Source organism: Atractosteus spatula (assembly GCF_055471065.1).
Source record: "Atractosteus spatula isolate fAtrSpa1 chromosome 10 unlocalized genomic scaffold, fAtrSpa1.hap1 SUPER_10_unloc_1, whole genome shotgun sequence".
Classification (NCBI taxonomy): Eukaryota; Metazoa; Chordata; class Actinopteri; order Semionotiformes; family Lepisosteidae; genus Atractosteus; species Atractosteus spatula.
The window spans coordinates 5946822-5968099 of NW_028296612.1; the positions used below are offsets into that span (position 1 = coordinate 5946822).

Consider the following 21278-nt stretch of genomic DNA (forward strand, 5'->3'; position numbering starts at 1 on the left):
GCTGCAGTAGGAAGATGGGGACTGTGAACTGCACAGTGGGTCAGGACAGGTCCCTCGTCCCCTCTGAGCTGAAAAAGATGAAAAACTACTGGGTTTAGCTTCACTGTGAGAGAGACTCTCCTGGCCAGGAGGGGAGAGCAGTCATGAGGATCAGCTGTTACTTGTTCTCTCATTCTCCCAGAGTGAGTCCTAGCAGAGGGTCACCAGCCCCCCTCCCCTGCAGCGCCCTGAACAACAGGACCACTGAGCAGTAGGCCTGCAAACTGTCCCAGATCGGTTTCTGTGTTGGAGGCGAGAGCTCTTCTCTATCTCTGCTCCTCCACCAGCACTAAGGACAGCTGTCACTGCCTGCTTTTCAAATGTCTTCTGCCCAATCATCTTTGTCCCAGGGCTCAGGTGCCTGAATGGAGCAGGTCCTTGTGGGTGATGCAGTTCTCCCAGGCCGCTGCATGAGCTCTACTCCCCCCCCCCCCTCATTATACACACTGGCTACAGCCTAGAATTAACAGCTGCATCAGTAACCCAGGGGAGTCAGCCTATTGGCCACCATTCCCTCATGGCCTGCTGGGAAATGTAGTGCAGCCTGGAGGGGATCACTTTGCTGGAGAATCAAGGGGGGGAGAGGCAGATGTTTAGAGACCCACTGCTCTCTGCTGGGTAAAGGCTGTAAGTGCCTCTCACCTCCCTCCATCTCTGAGCCAGACGCCTCTTGCTGCAGTGATCGCAAACAGAAGCTGTGACTTTAATCAGAGTGCTTCTTTTCTTTCTGTCTGAGACTGCAGCGTGGGGGGTTTGGGTACAGTGACGGGAGAGAACACTGTCCCCCTGCCTGTGAGAATCATGAGATGGGGTGTGGCCAGCCCCTGAGTTAATATTCACCACCTCCCCATAGTGACTTGATTCACAGCTCCACCAGCTCTGCTCTTGACACGGCTGTTTTCAAAAGAGGTCAGCTCAGAGCCAGTGAGGGTGCTATACCACAACACCAATTAAAGGTCTGTGTGTAAATATGAAAGCAGAGGACAGGAGAGTAGTTACAGACACAGGTCTGCAAACTACACGTCCAGGGGGCAGAGGGCAGGAGCAGGCTGGAGCATTACTACAGCTTGTGAGAGCAGAGGACACATGAGAAGGCAACACCGGTCAGCCTATCACAGCACTACAGGTGAGAAATCAAAACCCCAATACAGAAGTCAGCACACAAATAAAAGCATTACAACACTACAAGCACAGGCAGGTGACAGGGTTGAGTAATACACTAACCCACAGCTATGGCTGTAGCCCACCAATGTAAGTACTACAACACTATAGTGTGAGATGCACAGGTGAGAGTTCAGTATTAGAGTTGTAGGTACTATAGTACAACATGAAGCTAAGACCTTAAACAATTCTGATTACAACAGTACATACAAGAGCTCAGACCACAGACTTGAATAGTACAGCACAATAGTACAGTGGAAAGCTTAGCCCACAGGGCTGAGTATTACAACAGTACAAGAGCAGAGTTCAGTACTTGTTTCAGCATTAAAGCTCAGTACAGGTAGGAGTTCAGGCTGTAGCTCAAAGTACTATAAAAACACAGAAGCAGAGTTCAGTAAGCAATCTAACAACTCCAACAACACAGGTTAGGGTCATTATGTCCGAGTACCACTCTTGTACAGGAGCAGAGTTCAGTATAAGTTTTAAAATATAAACTCGGTACAAGTGAGTTCAATACACAGCTCTCAATAAGACAACAGTACATATGAGTTCAGGACAGATTTGAGTACTACAGTACCATGTACAGGTAAGAGCTTAGCACACAGTCCCAATTATTGCAATAGTACATGTAAGAGCTCAGACCACAGGCTTGAATATTACAGCACAATACAGGGGAAAGATTAACACACAGGGCTGAGTATTACAACAGTAAAGTTCATACAACAGTTCAGTATATACACCGCAAACATAAAGCTTAGTACAGGCGAGAGATCAAGACATAGAACAGAGTGTTACAGCTGTACAGAGAGTTCAATATACAATCTGACAACTTCAACAATACATGTTAGGGTCACTACACACATTTGAGTATGACAGCTGTACAGCAGCAGAGTTTAGAACACAGTACACAGTACAAGTGAGTTCAGTACACAGCTCTCAATGTTACAACAGTACAGGAACACAGATCAGTATACAGGTCTGAGAATTACAACAATACAGGAACAGTTCAGTACATAAGTTTAAACAACTGAAGCTCAGTACAGCACACAAGACAGCAACAGCAGTACAAGCAAAAGTTCAGCACACAGGTTGAGTCATTACACACATTTCAGTATTACAACAGTACAGGTGAGTTCAGGAAACAGAGCTAAGTACTACAGTACAATGTACAGCTATGAGCTTAGCACACAGTTCTGATTATTACAATATAAAAGTATATTGTATATATAATACACAACTATAGTAGACATAAGAGCTCAGAACACAGACTTGAATATTACAGCAAAATACAGGGGAAAGCTTAACACACAGGTCTGAGTTACAACAGTACAGGTGAGAGTTCAGTACATAGATCAGTGTTATAACAGTACAGAGGCAGAGTTCAGTATACAGGTCTGAGAACACCAACAGTACATGTGAGGGTCATTACACAGGTCTGAGTTACAACAGTAGAGGTCAGAGTTCAGTACACCTTTCAGAATCAGAGCTCAGTACAGCTGATTAGTTCAGCACACGTGACAGTGAGTATTACAGGAGAACTTCAACACTATTTTTACATTTCCAGGTTATACTGAACCACTGACGATGAGTGTGTTTCAAACCACAATGAAACTACCACGTGTACAATCTCCACTTCACAACACAACAGAGATGAAGTTACAATGTACTGTCTGAGCAACACCATATCACCAGCACGGTCTGCAGTTCAGAACAAGGCAACAAAACATCAGAGACCTGAAAGCAGCCCTCTTACACTGTAAACATGCTCTTGACCAAGAGAGGTTGCTACTATACTCATGTTAAATATTTTCATGAAACCGATACAGCGACATTTTTTAGATTCCTTATTGTGGAAAAAAGCAGTAAATTTGATGGAAAATCACACATAAGAGACATTCCTGCAGGTCTTATATTTCTGGAGGACATGCTGTGTCACAGGCTGTTTGTGATCTGAACGAGTGCAGGTGAACTGAATTCAACAGCTCGATTTCAAGACTGTTTTACCCACAAACACTACTTACTTGTCAGCTCAGCACACAGATGTTGAACAGTTCTGGGGTGAAATGTGCTGCACAACCTGTGCTTGCTGGATGGGGCTTGTGGAGGAGACCCACATCAGTGCCCGTGTTTATGACCCGTCTCCTTCCTGGCTGATCCCTTGGAGAAGGAGACAGTGCTCTCTCACAACAGAGGAGCGGACCAGCAGAAAGTCAACCTGTTCTGAACAGTCAAACACGCGACAGTGAGGCTTCGATTGAAATACAGACGCCACTTCAAAAAGACCAGAAAGGATTAAGGGTGGTAGGAGAGCCCATTTCATGTGTGTGGACAGCAGCTAGTGAGCAGGAAGGATGTGGCCAACATACAGCACGTTCACAAAGGTGCATTTAATATGAAATTTATACAGTTTTCTGATACTGTCAGTTTATTTTGTTAGCGAGACTTAATAACCAGTCTAAGCAAGTTGAGAGAGTTCAGCACAGTTTTACACACAGGTTTATCACAGGATTTAGAATTGGGCTGGATTACAGGCGAGAGCTCAGCACACTGGTGTGACACTGGGTATTAACATTCAGCACAGGAGAGTTTAGTACACAGAACTGAGTGTTAAATCACAGGACAGGGAACGGCACATAGTACTGGTTTGTCATTGGGTAGTAAAGTTCAGCACAGCACACCGATCTGTTGTTAAAGTGGAGAATTCAGCACACAGAACTTTCATTATTACAGAGCAGTACAGTTGAGAATACAGCACACGGATGTGTCTTGGAGTATTATAGTACAGTGTACAGAGTCCAGCACACAGGTATGAGTATTACAACTGTCCATATTAGAGTTCGTCACACAGGTGTGTCAAAAAGTATTAAAGCTCAAAACAGCCGAGAGTTCAGTACACAAGTTTGAGTACTACAACACCACAGGCAACAGTTCAGCACTCAGGTTCAAACACTAAAACAATACAGTTCAGCACACAGGTGTGTCAGAGTATTAAAGCTCAGTGTAGGAGAGAGTTCAGTACACAGGTGTGAGAATTCAAGTTCACTACAGGTGAGTTCAGTCCAGCTGTGAGTATTACAGTACACTACAAGGGTTCAGAATAATGGCTTGTCATTGAGTATTACAGCTCAGTACAGTTGAGAGTACAGCACACAGGTGTGTCTTGGAGTATTATAGTACAGCGTACAGAGTTCAGTACACAGGTCTGAGTGTTATAACTGTCCATATTAGAGTTCTTCACACAGGTGTGTCAGTGTCATCATTGCAGCTCAATACAGGTGATAATTCAGCACACTGATCTGTCCCTGATTATTAAAGCGCAGTACAGTTGAAGAATCAGTACACAGGTGTGTCTGAGTATTAAACTACAGTACAGGTGAGAGCTGAGCACACAGGGTTGAGTACTGAAGCAGAATAAAGGTTTTAGTTCAGCACACAGGTGTGTTGAGTATTAAAGCTCAGCACAGGCATGTGTTCAGCTCACTGGTCTGAGTATTACAACTGTACACAGGTTCAAGTACTAAAGCACAGTACAGGTGAGCATTTAGCACACAGTGTGTCACCGAGTGCCAGTGTTAAGGTACAGCCTTCATGAGACGTCAGCACACTATTGTCAACACTACACTGTCTACAATACACCTCTATAATAAAACATCAGAACAGTAACTGAAGTACCTGTCTCTGGGATACAAGAGCTGTGTCCCCCTCTGGAATCGAACCCTGAACTCTGCAACCCACCGGTCCTAATCCCAGCTCAGCACTGCGAAGCTGCTGTTTCACAAACCACATGCAGCTGGACTGAGAGAAAGAGACGAGCAGAGAGACGCCACAGAGGAAGAAATACAGACAGCAGAGAGCTTCTCACCTCCCTCCCAACTCCCAGTCCACACCTGTCTTCCCACTGTCAGCCTCTGGACATCCTGGAAAACTGGGGAAAAGAATACAGGAGAGATCATGTAAATGGCATCCATACCTGCCTTCCCACTGCACATCCTGGAAAATTAGGTTACGGAATGCAGGAGAGACCATCCAATCTGTATATCCATACCTGTCATCCTAGAGGCTGTCAGCCTGTGGACATCCTGGAAAACAACACAGGAGAGATCATTTAACCCACATCCCAACTAATCCACACCTGTCTTCCCACTGTCAGCCTGTGGACATCCTGGAAAACAACACAGGAGAGAGTCCAATCAGCATACATACCTGTCTTTCCACTGTCAACATCTGGACAGCCAGGAAAATCAGGGAAAAGATTAAATGAGTCTAAATTAGATCCCAACTCCACACCTCTCTTCCCACTGTCAGCCTCTGGACAATCAGGAAAACAAGAGACTGGAGAGAGCATCTAACCTCCATCACAACTCCCAACTTCCCACTGTCAGCCTCTGGACATCCTGGAAAATTAGGGAAAAGAATACAGGAGAGATCATACAACCCACATCCCACCTAATCCATACCTGTCTTCCCACTGTCAGCTTCTGGACAATCTGAAAAAACATTTGAGGAGAGAACATCCCACCTCCATTACAACTCTCCATCCATACCTGCCTTCCTGCTATCAGCCTCTGGATAGTCATGAAGATCTGGGAAAAGATGGCAGGGGAACCCAGCCTGTATCCCTAGCTGTCAGTGTGACCCCTGTGGCTGGTGCTGCATGAGCTCAGAGAGCAGGAAGCTCTGCTGTCGGCTGTACAGCTCACGAGTCTGAGGGCAGCAGTCCGGCTCGGTCCTGCTCATCCGAGTCCGAGCACAGCACTCCCTCTGCTCCCCAGACTGACGCGGCGTCGTGCCATCGAGAGAGACCCCCAGCCGAGAGGAACGACCACATCGCCCCCCGGCACAGAGGAGCTGTGTGGATTCGTTCACAGCGGTGAACCACACCGCGCTGTGAAACTGAGAGTTTGCAAGTCGGGCTCTGTTATCACTACAATCACTCTAATCAGCCCAGTAATGGCCGACACTGACCTCGGTCCTCAGCCTGCGGGCTCTTGGGGTCGCGGGCTGTCTCTCCACAAGCCTGGCGAGGGCTCTGTGCGTCGATGAGGCGTAAAGGGACTGATCTCCGATTGCGTCAGGACTGTTGCTGCTGCTGGAGTGTCCCCAGTTGAGAAACTCGTCACAGACGCCTCGTTTCCAGAGACTCGTGCTCCAGCTGTGATCAGACTGAACTCTCTGGGAAGAGCAGTCTGTCGAACCCCGGTGCAGAACGATCTGTCACGAACACGGACTGGAATCCGTGTCGGGTCTTGTAGAAGACGCTACGCGATGCGGTGAGAGCTGGAGAAGACAGGAGGCGTGGTGAAAGGGAACACACGGGGGTTTAATAGTGCACACAGTAATAGTGACAGTCCGCGAGACAGTGAACGGGGAAGACAGAACAGCATCCAAATCCGAGCAGGTCAAAACACAGTCCGAGAGTCCTCCTCCTCTTCCTCCCACTTCCTGCGCAGATCCTCCTCCTCCTCCTCCTCACACTTCTGTGCCGTTCCTCCTCCTCCTCCTCCTCCTCGGGCCTGAAAGCAGAACTTGAGGCAGACGGCACCAGCCCAACATGGATCACTTCTCCTGTGAGAAGCACACAGGAGAGTCACTGCTGCCCTCTCTCCAGGACCAGGACTGGACACGCTGACCGACTGACCGCTCCAGGACCGGGACTGGACACACTGACTGACCCCTCCAGGACCAGGGCTGGACAGCCCTGCTGCGGACACACTGACTGACCCCTCCAGGACCAGGACCGGACAGCCCTGCTGCAGACACACTGACTGACCCCTCCAGGACCAGGACTGGACAGCCCTGCTGCAGACACACTGACTGACCCCTCCAGGACCAGGACTGGACAGCCCTGCTGCAGACACACTGACCCCTCCAGGACCAGGACTGGACAGCCCTGCTGCGGACACTCTGTCTTCTGTGATGTTTTGAACCCGTTGCCAGGGGCTGCTCAGCCTCCCTCACCGCAGAGCTGGACTGCGGCCCCTCAGGCAGGAAGCAGGAAGTGAAGCTGGACTGCGGCCCCTCAGGCAGGAAGCAGGAAGTGAAACCGGACTGCGGCCCGGCCCCTCAGGCAGGAAGTGAGAGCGGGCTGGGGCAGGCTGGGAAGCCCGGGACTTTCCACCGGCCCGCAGGGTGATGGGACTGGGAACACAGCCAGGATGCGGGGGTCTGGGGGGGCTCCTCCACTCTGCCAGAGACTCCCGACACCCCCAGCGGCCGGAGAGCTCGGGGGACTCCTCTCGGGGCAGGCGGGGGCGTGCGTGCGGGGGGGGCGGACGGCGGACGAGATCACAGACGCGGGGGCGAGACGCGATCGACTGCAGCTTTATTTGAGCGGGAGCAGGAAGCGAGCCGGGATGGGAACAGGGAGCGAGCCGGGGTGGGAACAGGCCAGAGACACCTGACAGGTCTCTTGGGCCGGGTCACGATCACGACCCCCAGCCTGGCGCTCCGGGCGATGTCATCACCACGCGCCCAGGGTCACGACCCCCCGGCAGCCCCTCAGCTGTCACGGCCCGGGGGCTGCAGGCCTCAGCTGCTCCTTCAGGACCGCCGCTATCCGGGCTGCGATCCGGCCGCCTGCGGAGACAGAGGCAGGTCAGGACCGGACGGGACCGGAGTCCACAGTGCCCTCTGACTGACCTGCGACGATGACGATGATGAAGACCCACCTGTCTGCTTGCTGCTCCGGCCCCAGCGGGGCGCGGCCCCAGCCAGGGACAGGACCAGGCCCAGCGTCAGAGACGACAGCGCCGTGGCGACCAGGCTCCAGTCCGGTGTGGCCGTCGGGGGCTCTGGGGGGACAGTCAGCTCAGCTCACTGGACACACACACACACACCAGCCCCCCACAGGACACAGACAGACACACACCCTGGACAGGACACCAGCCCCTCACAGGACACACACACACACCCTGGACACACCAGCCCCTCACAGGACACACACACACCCTGGACACACTAGCCCCCCACTGGACACACACACACACACTAGCCCCCCACTGGACACACACACACACTAGCCCCCCACAGGACACAGACAGACACACACACACCCTGGACAGGACACCAGCCCCTCACAGGACACACACACACACTCACACACCCTGGACAGGACACCAGCCCCTCACAGGACACACACACACACACACCCTGGACACACCAGTCCCTCACAGGACACACACACACACACACCCTGGACACACCAGTCCCTCACAGGACACACACACACACACCCTGGACACACCAGTCCCTCACAGGACACACACACACACACCCTGGACACACCAGTCCCTCACAGGACACACACACACTCACACACCCACACACCCTGGACACACCAGTCCCTCACAGGACACACACACACTCACACACCCTGGACAGGACACCAGCCCCTCACAGGACACACACACACACACCCTGGACAGGACACACACGCACACACCCCCTGGAGCGGGACTCACCCCAGGGCACCACCAGCGGCTGGGCCAGGCTGCGGTGCTCCACGCGGCAGGACAGCTGCTCCGCGGGCCGCGGGCCGGGCTCCAGGAAGGCGTGGGTCTGGTAGAGCCAGTCTCCGTCCGGCAGCAGCCCGCTGGACCCCCCCGGCGCCGCCGCGCCGCCCCGCAGCCAGGTGACGTTGATGTGCGGGGGGTAGAAGCCCGTGGCGTGGCACACCAGCACCAGCGAGCCGCCCGCCCCGCCGCCCAGCGCCGTGATGCTCACCGCCGGCGCCACTGGGGGGGGCAGAGCGTCACACCACCAGCCAGCCCCCCGACTCGCACACTCCAGCCTGTTCCCCACCCCCACCCCCCTCTGTGTACAGAAGAGCCTCCTGTCCTGACTGGAGGAGCTCACCCAGCTGTGTCTGGAGAGAAGCCAGGGTATCGGCTTCAACCACAGGGCTGGGCAGCTTGTTCCCCACCCCCACCCCTCTCTGTGTACAGAAGAGCCTCCTGTCCTGACTGGAGGAGCTCACCCAGCTGTGTCTGGAGAGAAGCCAGGGTATCGGGTTCAACCGCAGGGCTGGGCAGCTTGTTCCCCACCCCTGCCCCTCTCTGTGTAAAGTGTGGGCTCATGCTCACCCGTCTTGTTCAGTATGGAGCTGTTGAACAGCCTGGCGTTGGGCACACAGTAGTGGTCCCGGTTGGCCAGCATGGTCGCCATGACGCTGGGATCTCTGTTGAACCTCTGGGCGTTCACGATGCCGAAGCGGGTGTACCCCTCGAACCGCTGCACCCTGCTGTCGTAGCGGAGGTACTCCAGCTTGTTGAAGACCTGGCTGTTGATGTAGACCAGCCCGGTGATGTTACTGGGGTCGAACTCACAGATCTCCAGCGACTCGTAGGCGTACCCCTCTGGAGGAGAGACGAGCTCTTTGACATCAGATCTCTTTACCGGCCCGACTCCATCTCTGAGTACGAGGAGTGTGTCTCTTCACAGACCCCAGCCTGCTCTCCGTGAGACACACAGACAGGGAGAGAGAAGCTGGGGGTCAGAGCGCAGGGTCAGCCATTGTACAGCGCCCCTGCAGCAGCTGGGGTGAAGGGCCTCGCTCAGGGGCCCAACGCAGTAGGATTCCTCTGCCAGCTGTGGGATTTGAACCAGCAGCCCTCCAGCCACAGACCCTGAGCCCCAGAGCCACAGCTCCTGAGACGAGCTTTCACACAGAAACCTTCACGAAGGCAGTCTGAACCCAAACACCGCCCACAGCAGGGAACGCGATTAAAACACACCGACAGTTACTCGTCTGCTACTGGAACAGAGCCCCTACAGTACGTGTGCGCTGGTCCCCAGCGACCCGACACTCCGATTCTCCCCTGATCACTTCCAGCACTGGGGTCAGTGGTGTGGTCTCTACTACAGGACGCTGTGGTCATGTGATGTGTTTATATCACACAGAGAAGAGCTCCTGCCCCATCTGTGACTGTCTCTCTCTCTGCCCCCCTGCCCACGCCCCTCTCTGCTGTAGGAGAGACCCCCGTGCTGACTTACCCACTCCAGGGTGGCCCCAGGGTCCCCAGACCAGCAGCTGGACCCAGAGAGAGACGAGGACAGGAGACATGCTGAGACACGCAGGGTGAGCAGACTGCGGAGAGAGACGCAGGGGTGGTGGGTGGAGAGAGGCCAACAGGAAGAGACAAAGTGTATTTGGAGAAAGAGGCCGTCGCTACCAGTCTGAAAGTAATTTGTGTGCGTGTGTGGAGAGAGACGGTGACTCTGTGTGTGTGTGGGGAGAGAGATGGCGATTGTGTGTGTGTGTGCGTGTGTGTGGGGAGAGAGACCGTGACTCTGTGCATGTGTGTGTGTGGGGGGAGAGAGATGGCGAATGTGTGTGTGTATTCGGAGAAAGAGGCTGTCACTATGAGAGTGAAAGTAATTTTTGTGTGTGGAAAAACTGCGAGTGTGTGTGTGTGGAGAGAAATAGTGACTGTGTGTGTGTGTATATATTTGGAGAAAGAGGCTGTCGCTACGAGAGTGAAATTTGTGTGTGGAAAAACTGTGTGTGTGTGTTGCAGGGAGACAGAGCTGAGCCCCGCTCTCACAGTACAGACCAGGAAGAGCCGCTGCTGTTCTTTCACTTCGCTGTGCGGGTTCGAGACGCTCTCTCTCCTGCTCTGTGAGCTCCCAGCATGCCTCACAGGGGTGGCGGGTTCGAGACGCTCTCTCTCCTGCTCTGTGAGCTCCCAGCATGCCTCACAGGAGTCACGGGTTCGAGACGCTCTCTCTCCTGCTCTGTGAGCTCCCAGCATGCCTCACAGGAGTCGCGGGTTCGAGACGCTCTCTCTCCTGCTCTGTGAGCTCCCAGCATGCCTCACAGGAGTCGCGGGTTCGAGACGCTCTCTCTCCTGCTCTGTGAGCTCCCAGCATGCCTCACAGGGGTCACGGGTTCGAGACGCTCTCTCTCCTGCTCTGTGAGCTCCCAGCATGCCTCACAGGGGTGGCGGGTTCGAGACGCTCTCTCTCCTGCTGTTAGCTCCCAGCATGCCTCACAGGGGTGGCGGGTTCGAGACGCTCTCTCTCCTGCTCTGTGAGCTCCCAGCATGCCTCACAGGGGTGGCGGGTTCGAGACGCTCTCTCTCCTGCTCTGTGAGCTCCCAGCATGCCTCACAGGGGTGGCGGGTTCGAGACGCTCTCTCTCCTGCTCTGTGAGCTCCCAGCATGCCTCACAGGGGTGGCGGGTTCGAGACGCTCTCTCTCCTGCTCTGTGAGCTCCCAGCATGCCTCACAGGGGTGGCGGGTTCGAGACGCTCTCTCTCCTGCTCTGTGAGCTCCCAGCATGCCTCACAGGGGTGGCGGGTTCGAGACGCTCTCTCTCCTGCTCTGTTAGCTCCCAGCATACCTCACAGGGGTCGCGGGTTCGAGACGCTCTCTCTCCTGCTCTGTGAACTCCCAGCATGCCTCACGGGGGTGGCGGGTTCGAGACGCTCTCTCTCCTGCTGTTAGCTCCCAGCATGCCTCACGGGGGTGGCGGGTTCGAGACGCTCTCTCCTGCTGTTAGCTCCCAGCATGCCTCACAGGAGTCGCGGGTTCGAGACGCTCTCTCCCCTGCTGTTAGCTCCCAGCATGCCTCACGGGGGTGGCGGGTTCGAGACGCTCTCTCCTGCTGTTAGCTCCCAGCATGCCTCACAGGAGTCGCGGGTTCGAGACGCTCTCTCCCCTGCTGTTAGCTCCCAGCATGCCTCACAGGGGTGGCGGGTTCGAGACTCTGCTGCTGTTCACTCTCTCCTGCTCACCCCCCCCCTCGAGGGACGGGGGGGCCGTCTCCGGGCCTGCGAGCGCTCGCCCTGCCTGGCGCCGCCGAGCGGGACTCCCCTCTGAAGGGAACCCGTCTCCCCGAGGGGCCCGCTGGAAGGGTGCGGCTCTGCTCCTACAGGCCGATACCCCCTACGGGGCCCCCAGGGACTGGGGTCGGGGGCCGCACTTTCACTAAGGGACTTCCTGTCTCCTACAGCCTCACTTCCTGTCTCCTACAGCCTCACTTCCTGTCCTCTCTCCGCCCTCCGCCTGCTCTTCTCCCTGCGGACGACAAGCCTGTAGTAAACGCCCAGCCCACCCGAGCCGAGCCCCTGCCCGGAGCGTGAGTGAGGGAGTGACCCCAGGTGACCCCGAGTGACCCCCCACACCACCACACAGAGACCACCGGCTCTCAACACGCAGTTTAATGTGTTCAGGCGGCGCAGTGACACACAGGAGACAGGAAGAGCTGTGCTCTGGTGCTGCAGACACACACACACACACCTAGACACCCCCACAACGTGCTGCACAAACTCCAGCTTGACAAGGTGTGAGTGTGTGTGTATCTGTGTGCATGAGTGTGCGTCTGTGATCTGTGTCTATGTTTATCAGTGTGTAGCGTGCATCAGTGCGTGTCTGGTGTGTATCAGTGTGTACCTGTGCGTGTCTGAGTGTAGGCGTCTGGGGTGTGTATCAGTGTGCGTCTGTGTGTAGGAATGAGAGTGTGTGTCTGTGCGTCTGTGATCTGTGTGGTGTGTATCAGTGTGTCTATGTGTAGGCGTGTGTAGGTTGTGTATCAGTGTGTAGGTGCGTACGTGTGTGTCTGTGGTGTGTATCGGTGTGTGTGTGTAGGCGCGTACGCGTGTGTCTGTGGTGTGTATCAGTGTGTAGGTGCGTACGCGTGTGTCTGTGGTGTGTATCGGTGTGTGTGTAGGTGCGTACGCGTGTGTCTGTGGTGTGTATCAGTGTGTAGGTGCGTACGCGTGTGTCTGTGGTGTGTATCAGTGTGTGTGTAGGTGCGTACGTGTGTGTCTGTGGTGTGTATCAGTGTGTGTGTAGGCGCGTACGCGTGTGTCTGTGGTGTGTATCAGTGTGTAGGTGCGTACGCGTGTGTCTGTGGTGTGTATCGGTGTGTGTGTAGGCGCGTACGCGTGTGTCTGTGGTGTGTATCAGTGTGTAGGTGCGTACGCGTGTGTCTGTGGTGTGTATCAGTGTGTGTGTAGGCGCGTACGCGTGTGTCTGTGGTGTGTATCGGTGTGTGTGTAGGCGCGTACGCGTGTGTCTGTGGTGTGTATCAGTGTGTGTGTAGGCGCGTACGCGTGTGTCTGTGGTGTGTATCAGTGTGTAGGTGCGTACGCGTGTGTCTGTGGTGTGTATCGGTGTGTGTGTAGGCGCGTACGCGTGTGTCTGTGGTGTGTATCAGTGTGTAGGTGCGTACGCGTGTGTCTGTGGTGTGTATCGGTGTGTGTGTAGGCGCGTACGCGTGTGTCTGTGGTGTGTATCAGTGTGTAGGTGCGTACGCGTGTGTCTGTGGTGTGTATCAGTGTGTGTGTAGGCGCGTACGCGTGTGTCTGTGGTGTGTATCAGTGTGTAGGTGCGTACGTGTGTGTCTGTGGTGTGTATCAGTGTGTGTGTAGGTGCGTACGTGTGTGTCTGTGGTGTGTATCAGTGTGTAGGTGCGTACGTGTGTGTCTGTGGTGTGTATCAGTGTGTAGGTGCGTACGCGTGTGTCTGTGGTGTGTATCGGTGTGTGTGTAGGTGCGTACGTGTGTATCAGTGTGTGTATCAGTGTGTGTGTAGGTGCGTACGCGTGTGTCCAGGCGGCCGGTCAGCGCTCCGGCGGTCAGCAGGCTCAGCTCAGATGCTCACGCAGAAGAGGAGGCTGCCGGTCACGACTCCCAGCATCCCCAGCGCCATCGCCCCCCCGCAGACCACCGTCAGGACAGCGCCGGGCCGGGCCTCAGGGCGCACCTCTGCAGAGACAGGAGACACACGGGCGCTGGGTCACCCTCACCAGAGACACAGAGGGGACAGGAGACACACGGGGCGCAGGGTCACCCTCACCAGAGACACAGAGGGGACAGGAGACACACGGGGCGCAGGGTCACCCTCACCACAGAGACACAGAGGGGACAGGAGACACACGGGGCGCAGAGTCACCCTCACCAGAGAGACACAGAGGGGACAGGAGACACACGGGGCGCTGGGTCACCCTCACCAGAGAGACAGAGGGGACAGGAGACACACGGGGCGCAGAGTCACCCTCACCAGAGACACAGAGGGGACAGGAGATACACGGGGCGCAGAGTCACCCTCACCACAGAGACACAGAGGGGACAGGAGACACACGGGGCGCAGAGTCACCCTCACCAGAGACACAGAGGGGACAGGAGACACACCGGGCGCAGGGTCACCCTCACCACAGAGACACAGAGGGGACAGGAGACACACAGGGCGCAGAGTCACCCTCACCAGAGACACAGAGGAGACAGGAGACACACGGGGCGCAGAGTCACCCTCACCAGAGAGACACAGATGGGACAGGAGACACACGGGGCACAGAGTCACCCTCACCAGAGAGACACAGAGGGGACAGGAGACACACGGGGCACAGAGTCACCCTCACCAGAGAGACACAGAGGGGACAGGAGACACACGGGGCGCAGGGTCACCCTCACCAGAGAGACACAGAGGGGACAGGAGACACACGGGGCGCAGAGTCACCCTCACCACAGAGACAGAGGGGACAGGAGACACACGGGGCGCAGAGTCACCCTCACCACAGAGACAGAGGGGACAGGAGACACACGGGGCGCAGGGTCACCCTCACCACAGAGACACCGGGGGTATCTGTCTGTGCTCCTGGGGCAGGAGGGCAGGAGGGCAGTACTCACCCCAGGCCACCCCCAGGGGCAGGAGGGCAGGAGGGCGGTACTCAGGGCAGGCCACCCCCAGGGGCAGGAGGGCAGTACTCACCCCAGGCCACCCCCAGGGGCAGGAGGGCGGTACTCAGGGCAGGCCACCCCCAGGGGCAGGAGGGCGGTACTCAGGGCAGGCCACCCCCAGGGGCAGGAGGGCGGTACTCACCCCAGGCCACCACCACCAGGGGCAGGAGGGCAGTACTCACCCCAGGCCACCACCACCAGGGGCAGGAGGGCGGTACTCACCCCAGGCCACCACCAGGGGCAGGAGGGCAGGAGGGCGGTACTCACCCCAGGCCACCCCCAGGGGCAGGAGGGCAGTACTCACCCCAGGCCACCCCCAGGGGCAGGAGGGTGGTACTCACCCCAGGCCACCCCCAGAGGCAGGAGGGCAGGAGGGCGGTACTCACCCCAGGCCACCACCAGGGGCAGGAGGGCAGTACTCAGGGCAGGCCACCCCCAGGGGCAGGAGGGCAGGAGGGCGGTACTCACCCCAGGCCACCACCAGGGGCCGGCGCAGGGTGCGGTGCTGCAGGTGGCAGGTGTACACGTCGCCCGGCTGGGGGGTGAAGGGCAGCAGCGAGTAGCGGCTGTAGCTGGCGTCGCGGCGGACGAGCGACAGCGTCTGGGGGGTCGTCCCGGCGACCGGCTCGCCGTTCCGGGCCCAGGCCAGGCCCAGCGGGAAGGGGTAGTAGCGCTGGGCGGAGCAGATCAGCGTGTTGGGCTCCCCCGGCCGCACCGCGCTCTTGGGGTACACCATGGCCACGGGGGGCTCTGCGGGGAGTGGAGGAAGGAATCGTGGGTCAGTCGCCATCGTGACCCCCGGCGGACCCACGCAGGGGAGAGAGCTGCTGCTCTCCGGGAACAGCTCAGCCGAGGAAGATGGGGGGCCCCCACCCCCTCCAGGCAGTGAACCCCAGTATTCCCCTGCCATTCCTGTACCAGACAGCCCCCCCCCCCCCCAGAGTGAAGACTGAGCTCCAGATGTCCCTCTATAACAGTGACCCCAACAGCAGGGCTGGGCAGCTGGTTCCCCACCCCCGCCCCCCTCTGTGTACAGTAGAGCCTCCTGTCCTGACTGGAGGAGCTCACCCAGCTGTGTCTGGAGAGAAGCCAGGGTATCGGCTTCAACCACAGGGCTGGGCAGCTTGTTCCCCACCCCCACCCCCCTCTGTGTACAGTAGAGCCTCCTGTCCTGACTGGAGGAGCTCATCCAGCTTGTTCCCCACCCCCACCCCCCTCAGTGTACAGTAGAGCCTCCTGTCCTGACTGGAGGAGCTCACCCAGCTGTGTCTGGAGAGAAGCCAGGGTATCGGCTTCAACCACAGGGCTGGGCAGCCTGTTCCCCACCCCCACCCCCCTCTGTGTACAGTAGAGCCTCCTGTCCTGACTGGAGGAGCTCATCCAGCTGTGTCTGGAGAGAAGCCAGGGTATCAGCTTCAACCACAGGGCTGGGCAGCTTGTTCCCCACCCCCACCCCTCTCTGTGTACAGAAGAGCCTCCTGTCCCAGGGTGAAAGGTGAAAGGTCAGGGTCACCCCCACCCTGTGTGTGCAGCGGACTCGGACCCGCGCCCCCTCACCAGCCGTATCCGGCGGGAAGCCCTCGGCGCGGGCGGCGCTGGCCAGGTTGTTCTTGCAGATCTGCCTGCTGGCCAGCGCCTGCGCCACGGAGTCCGGCCCCAGGGCGAAGGGGTCAGCGAAGGGGGGCAGCGTGAGGACCGCCTGCCGCAGCTCCAGGTCCACGAAGAACATCTGGTCCCCGTCCAGCTGGCCCAGCGCCTGCGACTCCGTGTCGTTGGACAGGCAGGCGGTCAGGTCCACCGCCCGGTGCAGCACTGGACAGGGACGGGACACACACAGGGCACTTACTGGACACAGGTCACACACGGGACACACACCGGTCACTGACTGGACACAGGTCACACACGGGGCATTGACTGGACACAGGTCACACACGGGGCACTGACTGGACACAGGTCACACACGGGGCACACACCGGTCACTGACTGGACACAGGTCACACACGGGGCACTGACTGGACACACACGGGTCACTGACTGCACACAGGTCACACACGGGACACACACAGGGCACTGACTGCACACAGGTCACACACAGGGCACTGACTGCACACAGGTCACACACGGGTCACACACAGGGCACTGACTGGACACACACGGGTCACTGAATGGACACAGGTGAGTCTGTCTCTCTCCCTGTACACTGCTCTTCATCACTGAACTGGACACACCCAGGGTCATTGACAGAGGACAGATCTACAGGAGTCCATCTCTCTCTGCCTCACTGTAAACCCAGTGATCTGTCTCTCTCTCTCTGCCTCACTGTAAACCCAGTGATCTGTCTCTCTCTCTGCCTCACTGTAAACCCAGTGATCTGTCTCTCTCTGCCTCACTGTAAACCCAGTGATCTGTCTCTCTCTCCCTCACTGTAAACCCAGTGATCTGTCTCTCTCTCTCCCTCACTGTAAACCCAGTGATCTGTCTCTCTCTCTCTGCCTCACTGTAAACCCAGTGATCTGTCTGTCTCTGCCTCACTGTAAACCCAGTGATCTGTCTCTTTCTCTCACTGTAAACCCAGTGATCTGTCTGTCTCTCTCTCTCACTGTAAACCCAGTGATCTGTCTGTCTCTCTCTCTCTCACTGTAAACCCAGTGATCTGTCTCTCTCTTTCTCTCACTGTAAACCCAGTGATCTGTCTCTCTCTCTCTCTCACTGTAAACCCAGTGATCTGTCTGTCTCTCTCTCTCTCACTGTAAACCCAGTGATCTGTCTCTCTCTCTCTCTCACTGTAAACCCAGTGATCTGTCTCTCTCTCTCTCTCACTGTAAACCCAGTGATCTGTCTCTCTCTCCCTCACTGTAAACCCAGTGATCTGTCTCTCTCTCTCTGCCTCACTGTAAACCCAGTGATCTGTCTCTCTCTCTCCCTCACTGTAAACCCAGTGATCCGTCTCTCTCTCTCTGCCTCACTGTAAACCCAGTGATCTGTCTCTCTCTCTCTCCCTCACTGTAAACCCAGTGATCTGTCTCTCAATTCAATTCAATTCAAGGTGCTTTATTAGCATGACCGATGGGTACAATCAGTGTTGCCAAAGCAAATGAAAGTAATGATATTTACATGAAACAAAACAAAAATAGAAGTAAAATAAAATCTACAGACATATTACAGACATTTACAACAATGACATATTATAAAATATTTACATAGACTGTAGAAAGAAGGAGCATTATTGGGAGACAGACTCACTGTTCCTCAGGCTGTGACAGGAGATCACATACTGGGCTGCCAGTTCAACTGAGTTCCCTCCTCCCTCTCCCAGTAGGATTGGGACCCGTTGTGATTCTGGCAGGTGTGGGAACTCTGGGATTAGATTTCTGAATTTAGGGAAGAAATCTCTCTCTCTCTCTCCCTCACTGTAAACCCAGTGATCTGTCTCTCTCTCTCCCTCACTGTAAACCCAGTGATCTGTCTCTCTCTCTCTCCCTCACTGTAAACCCAGTGATCTGTCTCTCTCTCTCTCCCTCACTGTAAACCCAGTGATCTGTCTCTCTCTCTCCCTCACTGTAAACCCAGTGATCTGTCTCTCTCTCCCTCACTGTAAACCCAGTGATCTGTCTCTCTCTCTCCCTCACTGTAAACCCAGTGATCTGTCTCTCTCTCTCCCTCACTGTAAACCCAGTGATCTGTCTCTCTCTCTCCCTCACTGTAAACCCAGTGATCTGTCTCTCTCTCTCCCTCACTGTAAACCCAGTGATCCGTCTCTCTCTCTCCCTCACTGTAAACCCAGTGATCCGTCTCTCTCTCTCCCTCACTGTAAACCCAGTGATCCGTCTCTCTCTCCCTCACTGTAAACCCAGTGATCCGTCTCTCTCTCTCTCTCACTGTAAACCCAGTGATCTGTCTCTCTCTCTCTCACTGTAAACCCAGTGATCTGTCTCTCTCTCTCACTGTAAACCCAGTGATCTGTCTCTCTCTCTCACTGTAAACCCAGTGATCTGTCTCTCTCTCTCCCTCACTGTAAACCCAGTGATCTGTCTCTCTCTCCCTCACTGTAAACCCAGTGATCTGTCTCTCTCTCCCTCACTGTAAACCCAGTGATCCGTCTCTCTCTGCCTCACTGTAAACCCAGTGATCTGTCTCTCTCTCTGGCTCACTGTAAACCCAGTGATCTGTCTCTCTCTGCCTCACTGTAAACCCAGTGATCTGTCTCTCTCTCTGGCTCACTGTAAACCCAGTGATCTGTCTCTCTCTCTGGCTCACTGTAAACCCAGTGATCTGTCTCTCTCTCTGGCTCACTGTAAACCCAGTGATCTGTCTCTCTCTCTGCCTCACTGTAAACCCAGTGATCTGTCTCTCTCTCTCTCCCTCACTGTAAACCCAGTGATCTGTCTCTCTCTCACACCAGACCATTACGATCAGATACTTCACACAGCTGAGCCTCGTCTGTCAACAAAGAAGTTGCGATGAAGATCTCTGCCTCGTCTTCAATTCATGTCACACGTTATGACATTTCACAAAGTGCAAGTAAGGAAACTGCAGTTACCCACAATAACAAAAACACCGGAGGAGTGTGTGCACACACACACAGACAGCACGTTTGAAACCAGCCGCGCTCGTCTTACCCTGAGCCTGAACAGACAGCCACAGCGCTGCCAGGACCAGAGCTGGCCAGGCGCAGGTCTTCATGGTCAGGACAGTGGTCTCCAGGGGACAGCGGGTCAAGACGGGTCTCCTCTGGAGCTGCAGGGCTTCGACACCGAGCTGCACTCAGACACAGGCTCCGACACAGTCAAGGGAAACTCCTGTCCATCCCCAGGCTCACCGCCTCTCTGCCTCACCAGCCAATCACAGCACTCCCCCTCCGAGTCACCGCCTCTCTGCCTCACCAGCCAATCACAGCACTCCCCCTCCGAGTCACCGCCTCTCTGCCTCACCAGCCAATCACAGCACTCCCCCTCCGAGTCACCGCCTCTCTGCCTCACCAGCCAATCACAGCACTCCCCCTCCGAGTCACCGCCTCTCTGCCTCACCAGCCAATCACAGCACTCCCCCTCCGAGTCACCGCCTCTCTGCCTCACCAGCCAATCACAGCACTCCCCCTCCGAGTCACCGCCTCTGCCTCACCAGCCAATCACGATGCCCCTCTGGTTCTTAAATCACAACTCGTTTGTACAGATTTTATTTCATTCAGTTAAAAGCTAACACTTCACACAGAGAGGGGTGGGGGTGGGGAACAAGCTGCCCAGCCCTGTGGTTGAAGCTGATACCCTGGCTTCTCTCCAGACACAGCTGGGTGAGCTCCTCCAGTCAGGACAGGAGGCTCTACTGTACACAGAGGGGGGTGGGGGTGTGGAACAAGCTGCCCAGCCCTGTGGTTGAAGCCGATACCCTGGCTTCTCTCCAGACACAGCTGGGTGAGCTCCTCCAGTCAGGACAGGAGGCTCTACTGTACACAGAGGGGGGTGGGGGTGGGGAACAAGCTGGAATAGATCCTGACATCGGGGTAAAAACAGTACTGTCCAGTGAGAGCAGGGTAAAAACAGTACAGCGCAGTACAACCCAGTGAGAGCAGGGTAAAAACACAATACAGCGCAGTAATGCCCAGTAAGATCAGGGTAAAAACACAGTACAGCGCAGTACAGCCCAGTGAGAGCAGGGTAAAAACACAGTACAGCGCAGTAATGCCCAGTAAGACCAGGGTAAAAACACAGTACAGCGCAGTATAGCCCAGTGAGAGCAGGGTAAAAACACAGTACAGCGCAGTATAGCCCAGTGAGCCGGGGACCAGCCCAAGCTTGAGCAGAGCTGTGCAGACCTGGGAGAGTCTGACTAACCCTGACCCTGTTACTACAGTGTTGAGCTCCGGCCCTGGAGAGACACACCCGACATCACGAGGGACCTCCTACTGATCGGACCCCCGCTGACACCCCGACACCCCCACAGCCCTCTCCCTCTCCTGCACCACGGCTCCCCCTGGTGGGGAGAGGAGGGAGGGGCCGTGGATCCCGCCTGTGAGCCTCCAGTCTCAGAGCTGCTGCTGTTGCTCTGTTCATGAGCTTCATCTCTCCAGCTGTCAGACCATCAACTGTGGGCGCAGCACACCCCTCTCCACCACTCGTCTGCTGTTCATTCATAATAATAATAAAAATAATAATAGTAACAATAATTATCTCTTACACTTCTAGAGCTCTTCTCCGGACTGTCCCCTCGGAGCTCTGGACAGTAACAGGGATCCCCTCCTGCTCCACCAGTGTGTACCCCACCTGCATGATGCTCCAGTCCGCTCACACACAGCAGCTCTCAGGGGGAGGAGAGCAGAGGGATGAGGCCAGTTCAGAGAGGGGGGTGATCAGGGGGCCATGATGGGTCAAGACCTGGGGATTTAATGATAAATTATAAAGC

The 21278-nt window shown here is 55.8% G+C and overlaps 2 protein-coding genes across 3 annotated transcripts; both read right to left on the reverse strand.

The window, feature by feature from the left end:
- Positions 1-6499: 6499 nt before the first annotated feature.
- On the reverse strand, positions 6500-13886 carry LOC148813630 (H-2 class II histocompatibility antigen, E-S beta chain-like). 2 transcript variants are annotated; one of them, XM_088908022.1, is made up of 6 exons: positions 13743-13886; positions 10192-10285; positions 9282-9554; positions 8661-8933; positions 7869-7991; positions 6500-7776 (listed from the first exon to the last, which is right to left on the reverse strand). In XM_088908022.1, exons 2-6 carry the CDS (start codon positions 10259-10261, stop codon positions 7706-7708), a joined length of 810 nt encoding a protein of 269 aa, XP_088764148.1. In that variant the 5' UTR covers positions 10262-10285; positions 13743-13886; the 3' UTR covers positions 6500-7705. The 2 variants fall into 2 exon arrangements, with proteins under 2 accessions (XP_088764148.1, XP_088764147.1); XM_088908021.1 differs by lacking the exon at positions 13743-13886 and adding an exon at positions 10752-12244.
- Positions 13792-20188, reverse strand: LOC148813631 (RLA class II histocompatibility antigen, DP alpha-1 chain-like). The gene is made up of 4 exons (XM_088908074.1): positions 19499-20188; positions 16399-16691; positions 15348-15711; positions 13792-13907 (listed from the first exon to the last, which is right to left on the reverse strand). Exons 1-4 carry the CDS (start codon positions 19560-19562, stop codon positions 13792-13794), a joined length of 837 nt encoding a protein of 278 aa, XP_088764200.1. The 5' UTR covers positions 19563-20188.
- Between the last annotated feature and the right edge of the window lie 1090 nt (positions 20189-21278).

What these genes read in the sequence shown, in the direction of transcription:
- LOC148813630 (XM_088908021.1), bottom strand. Translation starts at nt 10,949, where the DNA reads ATGCTGGGAGCTCACAGAGCAGGAGAGAGAGCGTCTCGAACCCGTGAC. An exon ending in AACAGCAGCGGCTCTTCCTG is followed by an intron (nt 10,286 to 10,751) that starts GTCTGTACTGTG and finishes CTCTCTCCGCAG; the next exon opens with TCTGCTCACCCTGCGTGTCT. An exon ending in CTCCATACTGAACAAGACGG is followed by an intron (nt 8,934 to 9,281) that starts GTGAGCATGAGC and finishes TGCCCCCCCCAG; the next exon opens with TGGCGCCGGCGGTGAGCATC.
- LOC148813631 (XM_088908074.1), bottom strand. Translation starts at nt 19,562, where the DNA reads ATGAAGACCTGCGCCTGGCCAGCTCTGGTCCTGGCAGCGCTGTGGCTG. An exon ending in GCTGTCTGTTCAGGCTCAGG is followed by an intron (nt 16,692 to 19,498) that starts GTAAGACGAGCG and finishes GTCCCTGTCCAG; the next exon opens with TGCTGCACCGGGCGGTGGAC. An exon ending in GCCCCTGGTGGTGGCCTGGG is followed by an intron (nt 13,908 to 15,347) that starts GTGAGTACCGCC and finishes CTGTCTCTGCAG; the next exon opens with AGGTGCGCCCTGAGGCCCGG.